This window comes from Diabrotica virgifera, chromosome 9 (genome assembly GCF_917563875.1).
Source record: "Diabrotica virgifera virgifera chromosome 9, PGI_DIABVI_V3a".
In the NCBI taxonomy this organism is placed as follows: Eukaryota; Metazoa; Arthropoda; class Insecta; order Coleoptera; family Chrysomelidae; genus Diabrotica; species Diabrotica virgifera.
In genome coordinates this window covers 129667038-129683950 of record NC_065451.1, presented here as the reverse complement: position 1 = coordinate 129683950, position 16913 = coordinate 129667038, and the positions used below count along the sequence as shown (strand labels likewise).

General features: G+C 34.4%; 1 protein-coding gene across 1 annotated transcript; it reads left to right on the top strand.

Annotated features, from left to right (window-relative positions):
• The first annotated feature begins 1099 nt into the window (after window positions 1–1099).
• Window positions 1100–2754, top strand: LOC126892563 (uncharacterized). Its single transcript, XM_050662128.1, has one exon. It carries the CDS (start codon window positions 1125–1127, stop codon window positions 2673–2675), a length of 1551 nt encoding a protein of 516 aa, XP_050518085.1. The 5' UTR covers window positions 1100–1124; the 3' UTR covers window positions 2676–2754.
• Window positions 2755–16913: the final 14159 nt, after the last annotated feature.

Genomic DNA, 16913 nt, shown 5'->3' with positions numbered 1-16913 from the left:
GTTATAAAGTGTCTGACTCAAGTGGTTAATTGTACAGAAAACTTTCTCAAGGTATGTATTTTCATATTATATAAATACTTATGAATCAAAGTTAAATTAGTATACATATAGATATAATTACTATGTAGTCGATTTTATTGAAAATTTTATATTATACTTTAAAATTATGTTGAGATATAACATATTTTCCGATCCGATCCGGCTTTGAAAAAATATTTAAAAAATAGCTTGATCATTCCCTAATAACATACTAAAATTTGATAGGCGCCTTCAAGCGCCTTTTTGAGATATTTTGGTTTTGCTTATCGATATGCATGAACCATATCCAACGAATGTATTCTGTAACCATAACAGCACATTTTATTTTGTTATTTAAAATGTAACACCTAGTAATTTCTATTTTCTTGTTGCGTTACTTTATTTACCTTGATAGAGAATATAGTTAAGTTTGTTCGTAATGGTGGTTGTAAGTCTTATTTCATTTGCGTCTTCAAAAAATTTTTTTTATGTAATGTTTTTCTATATTTTTCACAGTGAAAATGGTCACCAGAAGGCAACTGTTTGACGTTTTGTATGAAAAGGATAAGTTACAACGTTCCAGTCGCACAGAATATCTGTTCAAGTATTTGGTGAGACACTACAAAATTGAAAATGATGCAGACGCCATGTTAAAAATGAGGATTTTCACTTCAAAGTTTTGCAACGTCGTTTATGCAAAGCTTGATCAATGTGGGAGAAAAACGGATAGATTTGTGAAAAATAATACAGCGTGGTTAAGTGTATGTGTATTTGAAGAAACTGGATTAGAAATTGATCCGAATGCTGAGCCACAACCAGGAACTTCATCTGGAGGTAGGCGTGGTCGTCCAAGCAAAGAATTTTCTGCGAGTAGTGTAAGATCAAAACGTCGAAAGACTTCAAAGCTGTCATCGACGTTCGAAACCGAGGAGCTTACTTTAGCTGCAAGGAGAAAACTAAAGACTGAAGGAAAAGACGATGCCGCAAAACTTGTCTCTGAAGCACTTTTGACTCCGACTCGAGCCGGTAAAATTAGGACAGCTTGGCAGAAAACTCAGAAGTCAAAAAAAAAAATTCCACTCACCCCAGATGAAGCGCTATCAGTAATGATTGAATCAAAAGATACCAAACATTCATATCTTGTTCACAGACGAATAGCAAAAGAACATTTTGCTGATATATATCCGTCTTATCACAAGCTTCGAGAAGCAAAATTACGCTGCTATCCCCGAAAAGAAGGACAAACTGTAAGTGAGTCATGTGCAGAAATATTATTACAGGACCTCTTAGATCATACAGTTAAACGGATAGTAGAATTGCAAAAACCAGTTCTTCGTTCATTATCAACTGAACTTCTAAAGAATTTGAAACTGTTGCTGAAATGGGGGTGCGATGGAAGCACCGGTCATTCACAATACAAGCAACTTTTCTCCGATAATAGTTTTGGTGATGGCGATTTATTTCTTACATCCATAGTGCCATTACAGTTATATGCGGAGCAACCTGGACAAGATAAAATTATTGTGTGGCAAAATCCCCGTCCATCGTCAACTCGATTTTGTAGACCTATACGCTTTCAGTTTAAGAAAGAAACGAAAGAGCTGACGGTACAGGAGACATCATATATAGAAAATCAAATTTCAGAACTTCAACCCACTATTGGTATGCTGGATAGTGAAGAAATTGCAGTTTCTCATGTTTGTGTGATGACGATGATAGACGGCAAAGTGTGTAATGCAATAACGGAAACAGCTTCTTCACAAACATGTTATATATGTAAAGCAACCCCCAAACAAATGAATGACATCGAAAAACTATTAAAGAGGGAAGTTGTCCAAGAAAATTTGAAATTTGGATTGTCAACTCTACATGCCTGGATCAGGTTTTTCGAATGTTTGCTGCACATTTCCTATAGATTAGAAGTTAAAGTTTGGCAAATTCGAGGAAGTAACAACAGAGCAGTTTTTGAAAACAAGAAACGTACCATACAACAAATTTTCAGAGACAGAACAGGTTTGCTTGTGGATATACCTAAGAGTGGAGGTAGTGGAACTACTAATGACGGCAACACAGCTCGACGATTTTTTGCTGACCCCTCACTGTCTAGTGAAATTACTGGCATAGATAAAGATGTCATTATGCGATTTGGTATTATATTACGCACCTTATCTTGTGGCTATGCAATCGATGTGCGAGCTTTTGAAGAGTATTGTTTGGAAACCGCAAAACTGTATGTCGCTAAATATTCATGGTATTATATGCCTTCTAGCGTGCATAAAATATTACTCCATGGAGCCATAGTAATCAAGGAGGCTATTCTGCCTATCGGTCAATTGTCAGAAGAAGCCCAAGAATCAAGAAATAAGGATCTCAAAAGTTTTAGGGAGAAACATACACGAAAAATTTCGAGAATATCAGGAAATCAAGATTTGTTAAACAGGCTCCTTATAACTTCAGATCCAGTAATTTCATCTTTGCGGCAGTACCCACTCCGAAAAAGTTCAAACATATCTTCTGAAGTTGTATCCTTGTTGAAGGCGCCCTCGTTAGAATCAATGGAAGCAGATTCTCTTAGAGCTCTACAACTTAATATGGAAAGCCGCCAAGTTTCTTCATCCGACGAGGAAGACGACAGCGCGAGCGACGTAGATTTTTAGTGGTAAGCATACTATTGTATTTACAAGGGCGGATCTAAGGGGGCCCAGGGGCCCATACCCCCCTTGGGATTCACATTTTGAACTGATTATAAAGTTAAAAATTAAATTATAGTATTTAAGTATATCAAAGTAAGTTATAAGTATAATCTTTTAAGCACTAATATATTAGATTTTAAATAGACTTTATTTCATGCCATTTTTACCCCCTCCCTTGCTAGATTTTTCTATCGCTATGCCCCCCCTTGAGACTTTTCTGGATCCGCCCTTGTTTATTTATTTAGAAGCTAATAAACTTGTTACAGAGCGGAATTTTTATTTTTATACCTATTACCAAACATATTTTGATAAATTTCTCTAAGTTTTTTCGAATTTGTACCTAAATAATTTATAATCTTACTATACTTAGTAACAAGTAACGTATTTTACGGTAATTCATTTTATTTTGTTAATATTTTTTAACCATATAAACAATTAATTGCATAAAGATCGAAAAGTCTACTCAATGTAATTATTAACCTTATGGCCCCCCTAAAAGTTACGCCTGGGTAGTTTAATTTTTTTTATTATTTTTTCCTTTAAAAGACTACAATTTTAAAGCCCTTCAGCCCATTTTCAGATTTTTGACCGCTTTTTGCATTTTCTGGCCCACTGTGCAATGTGTGCTTTTATCCAACACAATATTATATTTTTGCCCGATTTCAAAGCTTCACTGTTCATTGCTATGATGTCACTGATGATATAATTTTCTGCAAAATTATGTACATTATATTTCAATGTCTTTACAATGCTTTGGCAGTCTGTAAATATAACATAATTGAGTTCTTTTTGATTAATACATATTTTGTATGCTTCTTTGATTGCAATGAGTTCAGCTGTGAAAATTGTCATTTTATCAGGTAATCTGTTGTTTATTTTTATACTTTTTTGTGGGTAATATATAGCATATCCAACTTTTCCTTCCATTTTTGAACCATCCGTATATAATTTCTGATAACTCCCCCAGTTTTTTTGTACACACTGAAGGTGGTCTATTTTAGTAAGGAAGTCTGTCGCACGAATATTACTTAAATGACAGTTAACTGGAGATAAATAATCTTCATAATTTAGCTTTCGAGACGAGCTTTGTTCAATTTGGTGTATGTCGCCAATGGAATTAGAAACGTTGAGGAAGCTTTCCACAACTAAAAGCAGTTTCTTTTTTTCCCAGTAATAATGAGTTGGTATGAGGTGGTTAAATGAACAATTTTATTTAATAGCAGTTTATCGTTAACCGCTGTTTTAACTATAAATTTCTCACTTAGGTATTCCCTGCGTAATGAAAGTGGAGGTTCATTAAGCTCACATTCCATGACCAATATAGGTGTGCTACGAAGATAACCAGTGCATAACCTAAGTGCCTTATTTTTGATCCTCTCGATTTTTTGGAGTACAGAGTTTGATGCTGAGCCATAAAAAATAGATCCATAGTCTAAGATTGATCTTATCAAATTTCTGTATAGTAATATTGATATGTTTGGATCAGCTCCCCAGTTACTGACACTTACAGTCTTCATGATATTCATTGCATTTTCCATTCTTCGTAATATGTAATTTGTGTGTTCTTTCCAATTTAATTTGGAGTCTAAAAATACGCCAAGAAATTTTATTGAAGTTTTATAAGGAATACTAGTATTATCAAATTGTAGATGGCTTTGAGGAACATATCGTTTTTTAGTAAAGATAACAATGGTTGATTTACTCTCTGATATTGTTAAGTTATTATCGGTAGCCCATTTTTTTATAATATTCAATGTCGATTTAAGGTAGTTATTACATCTATCTATTGACTTATTTTCTGCATATATCGCAACATCATCAGCGTACTGTAGGATTTTTATGTGTTGAGGAAGTTTAGTTTCTAAGTCAGCAGTATACAGTATATATAATATAGGACTTAGGATGCTACCCTGAGGTAGTCCCAAAGATGTGTATCGGGAGTTAGATTGATCTCCATTTAATCTAACGTGAACTGCTCGATTAATGTATAAGTTAATGATGTTCCATGTTACTATCTCGGGTATTCCTATTTCCAACATTTTCGCGTATAGTATGTGAAGATTAACGTTGTCGTAAGCCCCTTTTATATCTAAGAACAAAGCACTAACTGCTTTCTTATAAGTAAAGGAACTATAAATGTCTATTAAAAAGTGGCAGAGGCTATCTTGTGTGGATTTACCTTTTCTAAAACCAAACTGACTTCTTGGTAATAGGTCGTTCTTTTCTAGCCAAAATTCCAGACGGTTTTTAATAAGTCTCTCATATGTTTTTAGTATACAGGAAGCCAGACCGATTGGACGGTAAGAATCCCAATTCTTTGATGATTTTCCTGGTTTTAAAACCGGGATAATAGTGTAAACGTGCCAATCGTCAGGAATCTTTATGCGGCGCATCCAAATTTCATTATATATATTTAGTAGTGCAGCCTTACCAATTCTTGAAAGATTTGATAGCATCGAGTAATGGATATTATCGGCACCTGGTGCTGAATTTGAGTTTTTCTTCAACGCAAAGTTTAGTTCAGTGGCAGAAAATGGTTTGACTAGGAAACGGATTGGTTCTGGATAGTCGTACAGAGCATTTAGTTGTAAATCAGGAATTACTAATTCTGCAGACGGCGGTGTGATATTTTGATGGAACTCTTCTACCCACGAAGCTTCCGACAGAATAACAGGGACTTTGTTCATTGTTTTTCTATTTTTTATTCGGTTAACTTTTGACCATACATCTTTAATAGGGACTGACCTATTTAGGGATCCGACATAATCTCTCCAGCTATTTCTTTTAGTTTGTTTAGTGATCTTCTTGACATGTGCATCATCTTTTTTATACTTAAGTAGGTTTTCATGGTTTGGATTTTCTTTGAATATACAAAAACTTTCCTGTCTTCTTCTGACTGCTTCTTCACATTCTAAATCCCACCAGTATTTTCCTCTGGAAGTCGGTTTTTTTATTTTAAATTTGGGGATGCCGTAGGATGCAGTTGTATTTATATTGTGCAAAATTTGTTCATAAGAATTTATATCTTTAAATTGAGAGAATACATCTTCCGAATACTGTTCATATAATTTCCAGTCGGCATTCTTTAAATTCCACTTTTGTGAATATGGATTATATGTATGAGTTGGTTGATCCTCTAACTCTACTCTTATAGGTGTATGGTCTGAACCAAATAGGTCTTGAAGTGTTTTCCAAGTGATCAGGTGGTTTAAGTCAGGAGTACAAATGGTCAGGTCTATTGCCGATTTCGAGAAGTTCCTAAAGAAAGTAGGAGAGCCATCATTTTTGAATATTAAATTATTATCGTCTATACAGTCCATCAAGATTTTACCTTTCATATCTGTTTGGTTGTCTAGGCCCCAGGCAATGTGGTGAGCATTAAGGTCACCTCCTATTATAAATGGTCTTTCTATAGATGTTATGAAATTGTTCCATTGTTGTAACAATAACTTGGTTCCTGGGGGAACATACATAGATATAAATGTGACAGTATATGACTTAAACTTTATTTTTATTGCTACTTTATTGACGTTTATCAAATCTACTTTCATGGTGACTTCCTCGTAATATAGGTTTGAATTTATTAAAATTGCTGAGCCACCGCCAACAGTTACTGAAAAGCGGTCGTCTCTGACAATATTGTACCCGTGAAAGTTATAATACTTTTCTGGTTTAAATCTAGTTTCTGACAATAATGCGATATCAACTTTCTGGTCTTCTAATAGGTGGATAAGGTTTTCTCTATTAGAGTTAGCCGATCTACAATTCCATTGACAAATTACCAATCTATTCATTATTATATAAGAGAGAACTTAAAACTGATTGAATTGAATTTACTACAACTGATTTTTCTGGAATTTCAAAATTTTTGTGATTTATATTAGAGATAATACTTGTAACTATATTTGATATTAATTCTGTTAATTCTTTTGATGGTTCATGTATTTTAGATCCTTGTTCTGGATTAAATGTAGATTGATACGAAGAAGAGGTGATAATACCACCAGGTCTGTTGGACATGGGGTTTAACTTTATTATTTTTTGATGTTCCATTGTTACTTGGTCTGGTGAGGAAGAGATAGGTCGTTTGTATTTTGGTGGTTTTATTATTGTATATCTATTTGAAACTGAAGGTAGAGCGAACTGATTGGAAGATGTTTGAGACGTGGACAATTGAGTAAAGGAATATGAAGAGGATGGTGCATTCATATTTGGAGTTTGATGAGAATTTATTGAGGAATTATTGGCTGCTATAGATGCATAAGTTATCTTAGGAAAGAGTTTAATTGTTTCCTTAAAAGATACGCTGTTTTCAGACATATAATGTTTTATTTTCTTTTGGCGATCAAATTCTGGGCATATCTCCCATTCATTAGTGAAGTGTTCACCTTCACAGGATAGACATTTTTTGTTAAACGATGATAAAGAACAAGAATCGGAAAGGTGAGATTCATGACACTTAAAACAGCGAGGATTACTTTTACACTGCTTACTCATGTGCCCATACCTATAGCAGTGGTAACAGATAATTACCTTTTGCTGGTATTTTTCAACAGTGTGTAAGACATGATTAATTACTACATACTTTGGTATATTCTGGCATTTAAAAGACACAATAACTGATTTTGTTGGATTAAATATTACTTTGTCATCTGCTTCTATTTTTCTTGTTATTCGTTTCACATACTCAACCGAGAATTTGCAATGGTGATCAAATTCCTTTATTCTATTTTTAAGATATTCTTCCGATATATCTGAATCTATATCCCTTACTACACCTAGTTTAAACAATTGAAATTTTGGAATGTATGCGGTCAGATTTTTTTGAATAAGGAATTTGGAAGTAACTAAAGCATTTGCGCTACTATAATTTTTAAATGAGACCCTAACTCGGTTGCGTCCGATTGAGTCAATTTTTTTTATATAATTGTCAATTTCTGGATGTAACGTAAATAGGATCTCGCCTATTTTAACAGCGTTTAATTTTCCTGTAAAATTTAAACTGGAGTTTTCAATGAAAATGTAAAAAGGTCCTAAATCAATTTTTTCGTATAAATAAACAGGCCTGGTTTTTTCTGGTTGATCTGAGTTTACTAAAGTATTTTGTTTTTCATTAATATTGTTAAGATTAATACTACTACTTATCTTATTTTGAGGCTGGTTGGGTAGAAATCCATTTAAATCTTGTAAATCACAGCTACTATCCATCGAATTCTCAATATCAGGCGGTTCGCCTCCACTAGATGACTCCATAGAGGAGTTTTCAAGTAACGTTTAACTTATGAACACTTTCAAAATGTAAACTAAATAAGGAAAAGTTTAACAAAACTAAACAAACTAAATTAGAACGGTATAAATCAAATAATCCGCCAAAAATTAATATTTTTCGGAGAGATTTCCAAATTTAAATTAACTTTGACAATTATTTTGACGTATGAGTTCTGTTTTGTAAATAACTACATAATCACCTAAATACCAGACCATCAATACCATAAGAATGTAAATTGTTTGAAATTTTCATAGAAAACAGGCCACAGAGATATATCTTCACCATCAAACTTAACTAACTCAAATTTAGGCATTTTAATATTAGAATTATTAGTAATATTGGGATTATTACTCGAAACATCAGGCTTATTTATTAATAATGAAGCTAAATATTCAATATTGGAGTAGAGATCATAAAATGCATCTAAATGCGTATGGTAAGCAACACCAGCATCTGGCTCCATCTCTTGTTTTAATATAACGATATCTTGAACAATTTCCTCATATTCTGATAGAGTTTTTTCGAAAGTACTATATCTAACTGCAAAGTTACGCATTTTGAGACATTTTCTGGATCTTTTTCTAAGGCCGACCCGGCATCGTAACATAATTGAGCCCTACAAAAGATAGTTTCACGTTTAGAGCATAATCGCTCCAATTTTAGTTCGTTTTGACTTTTAGGCATGTTTAATAATAAATATTTAAATTCTTTCAAAAAATTATCAATGATGAAGAAATAAAATGGAACAAAAACCAAAATATGTCAAGAATAGTAGTTAGGTGTATATATTTTTTCAACAAATACTAAAATTTTTAGGTTTGCAAAATATCCAAATCAAATATATTTGTAATTAAACAAAATCGCTTTCACTAAGCGATGGGTTTAGAAGCAAAAACACGAATTCAATGTTCTAGCTATAGTCGACCGAAGAACAAGATACCTACACGACGATTTAATTAGATTTTAACACGACTAATATACTATACCGATTGCAATTATAATTTTAAATAAATTAATTCAATGCGAAAAATACGATAGATCTTGAACCGGCAAAGCAACAACGAAATTGATTCAAGACGATCGCGCCTAGAAGGCCAAACTTATGGGGTGGCGATTAGGCGAATGCTGGTTTATTACGCAAACAAATTTAAAGCGGACTGTAGGGATTGTATAACAAAAAAATTCTTACCTTATTTAACTGGTAGGTGTTGATGTCTTCAGTTATTACTAAGGTGAGAAAGGAAGGAGAGAGGGTTAATTTATTTTTTAGTATAACTTAACCGGCGATCTTTTTGTGGCGGCACTTGTTACTATACGAAACGACTTAACAATTGAATATGTTCTTACTTACTGAGACTACGACTATTTACTATTAACGAAAGGTAATTAACGAGAAACCAAAAAATTTAGTACAGTATTTTGACGAGTAAATAGACCAGGTGCTTCGAATAAAATAAATATAATGAGGCCAAAACACTTTAAAAAAAAACTGCTTGAAATATTGATTTCAACCCCTACTCTTCCCCCCTTAAGGATAGCTATGACACGATTTTGATAGGCAACCCACGCTACAAATATTTGTCTATGTATGAAATTTAATAAAAAAAAATGTTTCATCCGGAAAGCAGATGGGTGCAGGCAGATCGACCCATATTCGGATGTTAGACTATATGTTGATTTGTTACTTTCACAATTGACTTTGTGTGTATTTGCAGGTTCAATACAAATAAAACTATGAAAAATCAAGTACACAAATGACCCATGGTCACAACAAAATGAAGAATGCCTAATGCAGCACATGCAGCTTGCCATGCTTAAAAATACAAATTTGTTGATTCCCCTAACACCATGTAAATGTATCCTCAACTACTAAGGAATGTAAGTAATATACTTAGTTTTTAGTTTATAACTAGGCATTAATCCTATTCTTAATTTTCTCTGTATTTTGTGTTACCTAACTGCATATCAATACCTCAGTTCCTTAGAGAAATAAGTCAAAATTTAGAGTTGAGAAAATCTCATTCAAAGATTTCATAAAAGTGTGTTAAAAATCAAATTTAAATGATCAAAGTCCTCTTTATCATACCATTGTGATCTATATAATATATTTATGCATTCAAAATACATATTTGTTTAAAATAAAAAGCCGTTTTAATCAATAATCTTACTTGTTTCCTCATGAAATTAACACACTTGGGCCATTGTCCCATCAAAGCTACATGACAGTGACATGACTTTCAAGCTACGTGTCTGTATCTTGTTGCTGAGCGACTCGACAGGTCAGTCTTTAAAGTGACATTGAAGCTACATGTGTGGTGTATCATATCGAAAAATTGTAGTACAATGCCATTTACAAAATTAGGATTATATTCACATAAAACTTTTTTATTTTTTATTTCCCTTTATTGACAATCAGATATAATACAAACATCTACAGAATAAACCAAATAAAAACGGAACATATGCAGTTAATACAGTGTATCGGAAATACGTTTGAAATAGTCGACCAATATAAAAGTTTGACACACATAAATCATAGCAACTCATCTACCTGTCTTCTTTTAAGCTAAGGCTACGGCCAGACAAGCGACAATTTACGGCGCCATAAGAGCAGTAAAATGAAGCGCGAAAATTGGTCCCGCGGTGAGTGTAGTGGATGGCCAGACTGAGCTGTAAAATATCGCGAAGCAATATCGAACGGGTCCATCTTCGGCGTCATGTCGCAAACAATTGGACCTAGGTCAAAATTTGTAGCTCATCTAGCCACAACCACGACCAAAACACTGTATTTACATCTCGCGACACGCCGTAATTTACATCCCCGTCTGGCCATGCTTTTTACTGCAGTTACTGCCGCTTCCTTTTACTGCTGTTACAGCGCCGTAAGAGCAGTAAAATGAAGAGGCCGTAAAAAGCATGACCAGATGGGGATGTAAATTACGGCGTGTCGCGAGATGTAAATACAGTGTTTCGGTCGTTATTTTGGTTAGATGAGCTACAAATTTGGACCCAGATCCTTCTTACCAGGACCCATTTCCGCGCTTCATTTTATTTCCGCGCTTCATTTTACTGCTCTTATGACGCCGTAAATTGTCGCTTGTCTGGCCGTAGCCTTAGTCTAAAAGGAGACAGGTAGTTGATTTGCTATGATTTATGTTTGTCAAACTTTTATATTGGTCGACTATTTCAAACGTAGTTCCGAGACACTGTATTATCTGCGTATGTTCCGTTTTTATTTGGCTTATTCTGTATAAGTCAATTTGTTGGTTACACAATAATACAGTAAATTAATTATTGTACATGTGGTGACGTGGAGTCTTCTATTGTGGACAGGTTTCAGTAGTGGATGAAGTAATGGATTAGGGTGGTCTTCTAGTTTGTTGTGGTGTTTTCTGTTATTTTCTCGAATGACTTCGTTTACATATAGAATTTTTAGGTTGGTGTGTTGAGTTTGGTTTGATACGTACCATGGTGCACTAACTATTGCTCGAAGTATCTTGGATTGTGCTCTCTGGATAATCACGGTATTGGATTTGCTAGCACAGTCCCACAGTTCAATGCCATAAGTCCAGATTGGCTTTATCACTGCATTATATATTAGGAACTTATTTTCTATTTAAATGTGGGATTTTCTTCCGATGAGCCAGTAAAGTTCTTTGGTTTTAGGTCGTTGTATTCTTTTCTTTGTTATATGGTGTTTCCAGTTGAGTTTACTGTCAAAGTGTAGCCTTAGATATTTGACTTGATTACTTTGTGGTATTTTTGATTGCTAGTTACTGGTGGGCAGGTTCCAGTCCGGAGAGTGAATGTTATATGGGATGATTTTGTTTTGTTTACCTTAAACTTCCACTTCTTCAGCCATATTTCAAGTGAATTTAGATGCTCTTGGAGATTTTGGGTTGCTGCAATGGGATCGTCATGCTTGGCAAAAATAGCAGTGTCGTCTGCAAATGTCCCGATGATTGTTTTATCATTTGTAGCTAAGTGATATGTATACAGTATGTACAATAATGGCCCTAGTATGCTCCCTTGTGGTACGTCAAAGTGAATAGGCTTTTGTTCCGATATTTCTTTACCTTCTACTTTAAACTGCGGTTCATGTAGGTAGGCTTTCAGTAGGTTATAGTAACTTGCTGGGAGAATTCTTTTTATTTTGCATAACAAGCCTCGATGCCAGACTTTGTCGAAAGCCTGACTGATGTCTGTAAAGACCGCTGTGCAGTACTGCTGGTTTCAAGTGACTGGTTGATGGCATTTACTATGCGATGACATTGTTGTATTGTTGAACGGATTTGTCAAAATCCCAACTGGTGATCTGGGATCCAATTTTGTGGATTTATTTCTGCTTATTCTGTTTAGGATAAGTCTTTCAAGCAACTTGGAGATTGTTGGTAATAAGCTTATAGGCCTATATAATGAGACATCTAGGGGGTTTTTGCCAGGCTTTGGTATCATAATTATTTGTCCAATTTTGAGTGCTTTGGACCAGTAGTCACATCTGAGTATTTAATTGAATATGTTCAGTAGTTTTATTATGCCATTTTTGGGTATTTCTTTAAACATTTTTGCGGTTATCAGATGTTTGCCTGGTGCCTTCTTTGGGTTTAGGCTGGCAATTACGTCTTTGATTTCTTTTGGAGTAAATGGTTTTATTCGGCCCTGTATCTGTAGTGATTCTTGTAATATTCGGTTCGCTTCTGTTACTTGGTCGTCATTTAAAAATTTCATATCGTTAACATTCGTCGTAATGTTAACATTGTCGTTAAATGTGACTTCTGGTGCCCTTAAAAACACCCTGTATTGATGAAAACATGGCTAATTGTTAAAGTACCATATCTTTTTTATGGTCCAACATAAGCGAATGAATCAAACAACACAATGTTGAAAAAACATGAGGCTATGATTGGGTTTTAATTTGAGTATTTTATACATGCTAGAATATTCCACAGGGTGATTGGAGATTTGAGAAAAAAAAACAGTTTCATTGATACACCCAACACCCGGTATACAATGAAAATTTAACTCTTTAGCAACAATGCTATTACAGCGATATTGTTAAAGATTAAGTCTATAACATATTAAAAAATTACTTAAATCGGACAACAGGTTTAGGAAATTCGAGACATAAAAAATGACTCATTTTGAAAGTGTCCGGTTAATTTTGCACCCCAGTGTATTATTGGGCTGTGGTCAGTGGTTAGTTCATAGCTTGGTGTTATATCTGTATATGTTATACTAATACCATTTGTTATGAAGAGGTCCAATAAATCTGGTTTTTTATTGGGATCGGTCGGCCAGTATGTTCCAGTGTGTTCCAGTTGAGATAAATGACTAATTCTTATTTTGTATAACATGTGCCAGTTCTCTGCCTTGTTATAAGTCGTGACTACCACAAGGTATGCTTGCTGTTGTAATCTCCCCTAGCAATGAATTTTGGTCCTAGGGTTTGGAAAAATTCTTCATAGTGTTCTCGCTTTAGATTATGGCGAGGAGAGCAGTACACAGCTGTTACGTTGACCTTACATGGAAGTGCTTTGACGCTTACTGTCGTTGCTTGGATGTGTTCTTCTTCGTACTTCAGTAGTTAATTATGTTTATTTTTTTATGAGTATTACTGTACCTCTGTGAGTTGTGCTGTCAGGATGCTCAGTATGATATTTTATATTTAGGTATGTTAAAATAAGTTCTGTTTGTAAAGTGCGTTTCACTAATCAAAAATATGTCATTTTTATATATGTCTAGAAATATTTTCACTTCTTCTGTATGGCTTGGAAGGCTGTTGGCATTCCACTGGGCTATTCGAAGAAACTTGGCCATTTATTTCATTTTGTTGATAAACATGTGTAACGTTGAGTGATACTCATCGTCACTTTATAATATGCATTTCAAAATATTTATTAGGAAAAGCAACTCCCAATAAGTATGCAACCAAATATACTTCAGCGTGTAGTAGGTATTGCTTAGATTTTAATAAGTATTTGGACAAAGTTGGTGACTTTTAGGGGAATTCGTAATCTAGAAGTTGGTCCGTGTGTCGATACGGCTTCCGGCTGACGTGTTTGTCATTGCTTCGGGGAGAGCTGGCCAGGACTTAATTTTCAACTCTTGTACAGAAGACATCTGATCTCCCGATCTCCGGTGGCCATTGCCAGAATTTACCTTTTAGTTGAAAAAGTTATAAGATTAATTTACGTTGGAGGAAGTTTTTATTTTGTTTTGGGTTTTGTGAAGAGTTTGAGGAGAAGAGTTTTTGTTTCCAATACTTTTTTGAAGAGCAATGGCCACTGGAGAAAAAGGAAATTAAGTCACCGTTTTTGTTTTTGTTGGATATGGAATAAGCAATCAGTTTGGGGTTTCTTTTGGTGTGGATTGGGATTTTATGTTTTTTTGGAATCAACATTGATTTTTACCGGTACTAGTAAGTACCTCCTCATCGGACCATCCGTATTGTGGTTGAGTATCTCCCCAGGATTGGAAACCGGAGGATACCTACCTGGCTCTCCCATCGTCAACCTCTCAAGGAGTTTGGAGAAGCCTCCGTCCCTACTTTTGTAGAAGCGACAGGTTTTTATTATAAAATATATATTTTCAATTCTTTTAAATAACTGCTTGCAATATTAATATTTTTCCCAATAAATTAGAAATAACCTTAATAATCATATAAACTCATTTTTTCTAAAATCACCATTTGTAATATTCAATCATTTTTTTTTCAACAAGTTTTATCGTTCACTGTTCGTACCATTCATTTAAAATAGTCCGGGAATTATAAACTATATATTAAGGTGTTGTATACAATATCTACGGTTTTAATTCCTATTTAATAACCTTTATTTCAGTTAACAGGTATGGTACTCAGGGTTATCACTTAGGTCAGATACGAGATTGTCAACCAATACTGTAACCAATATCCATCATACATTTTTGTTTAAGTAAATAACTTGTGATTCCCAATAACTGTCTTGATCTAACTAATTAAGTTCTTTGTTTTAATTTTTATTGCGATCTCATTGTCTACAGGAGCGTACTTTTCTAGTACAACAGGTACTGATTAGCTAGTTTGTATAAAATTGTATATAGGGGTTATAGGTTTTTCATTAAATTTGTTGGTTGTACATACTTATATGTTTTATTATCCTACCATTTTAAATAGTATTAGTTAGGTACAGCAATATAGGTCACGTGGAGAAGAATTTATAAAATCCTTCCCTGGCGCTCAACACTACTTCTGAATATCTTCTGGGTCAGTAGTTCCTTTTTTTGACATTTCTTTCCTTATTTTACTTTAGTTTCTTAACACTCTAGTACTTCATTAGGTACCGTCTTATTTCGGGCGTGCAAATACGGCCTGATCCTCTCCTGAGTCCACTTGATACAGTCTCTTAAATATCCAGCTAGCCTATTTCTGTAGAACTTAGTCATTTATTAAGCTACCCCATTCAAACAGAAAAATCATACGTTACAATTGACGCTCGCCAACGTGGAGCCCGATTTTCAGTAAGACAGTACCTTTCTTTATTTTGTTGCTTATTGTAAATTTTTCTAGTAAGTATCTTTCTGATTCATTGTTGTATATTTTGTAATTATATAGAGATATTTTTTTAATTCCTTTTGTACGTTATTTGGAAAATACACTAGTGCAATTGTATTGCTGTATTGGTACTATTTTAATTTATTTAAAATAATAATTGTAAATCGTGAGTAGGATAATATTTGAACAGGTATATTGGTTGACATTTCGGTCTGGTCGGTTTGGTGATACCTGGATATTTATTTTGAAAAATTTTGAATGATTTTTTTTTTTTTTGATATCTAGGTACATTACTATTTCTGATTTAGGTGCAGCCACAATATACTACAGTTAGCTAAATTTTTGCTTACCATACCTATATATAATTTATAAAGTTTCATTTTTTTTTATATACATTTTCGTTTAAACAATTACTTAAATTATTTTAAATATCTACCCCAAATATATATCTCGGTTATATTTGGTTTGTCGGTTTGTTAGGTCGTTAGTTTAGCAGCTCGTCGGTTGAGCAGCTTGTTTAGTAGATTGTCGGTTAATTGGGTCGTTAGTTTGTTGGGTTGGGTTCGGTTTGTCGTTGTTGGGTTGGGTTTATTGGTACTAAATTTTTCCTACCACCATGTGTACCTTTCAGCCAGAGCATTTATTAGTTAAGGAGGTAGATTATGAGTTGAGGATAAGAGAAATAGAAGTTGAAGAATCCGCTAAATGTGATAGAAAACGCAGTCTATTGCGTGGTGCTCTTAAACAAGAGCAAGGAAATAGGAGTTTCCGGCAAATTTCAGCTGCATCTATTCCTTTCCTGGAACAACAACAGGGAATAAATGAGACAATTGAGGATCTTACTCAAAAGATATCCAATTTTAGAGGGACTGTCCATGATAGCATGTATTCTAGATACATTTCACGTCTTGCTCATATCTCTGGTCGTGTCCACTTATTATGTTGCTCAGATGAGGAGCAACAACTTTACAAACGCTCTATGTCCATTAGGATTCTCAGTCTAGAAGGTGAACTCGATTCTCGAGTAAATCCTCTAGCCACGTCCACTCCTGTTTCTTCGGTTCAAGCCTCTAATTCCTTGTTACATCCCAAGCCTGTGCAGGTACATAAGTGGGGAGTTTCGTTTTCTGGTGAAGGTCATTATGACCAAGTAATTTCATTTTTAGATAGGGTAGAATGTCTTCGTGTTTCGAGAGATGTGAGTGAGGAAGATCTTTTTTCGGCTTCTGCCGAACTATTTACAGGCCATGCTTTTACGTGGTTTATGAACAACCGTGGTAGCTTTACCACTTGGACTGGTTTGGCTCAGAAACTAAAATCCGATTTTCTGCCTTATTCTTTCCAAACTGATCTCTTAAACGAGATCAAGAACCGCAAGCAGAAACCTGGAGAATCAGTGACT

What these genes read in the sequence shown, in the direction of transcription:
- LOC126892563 (XM_050662128.1), top strand. Translation starts at nt 1,125, where the DNA reads ATGATTGAATCAAAAGATACCAAACATTCATATCTTGTTCACAGACGA.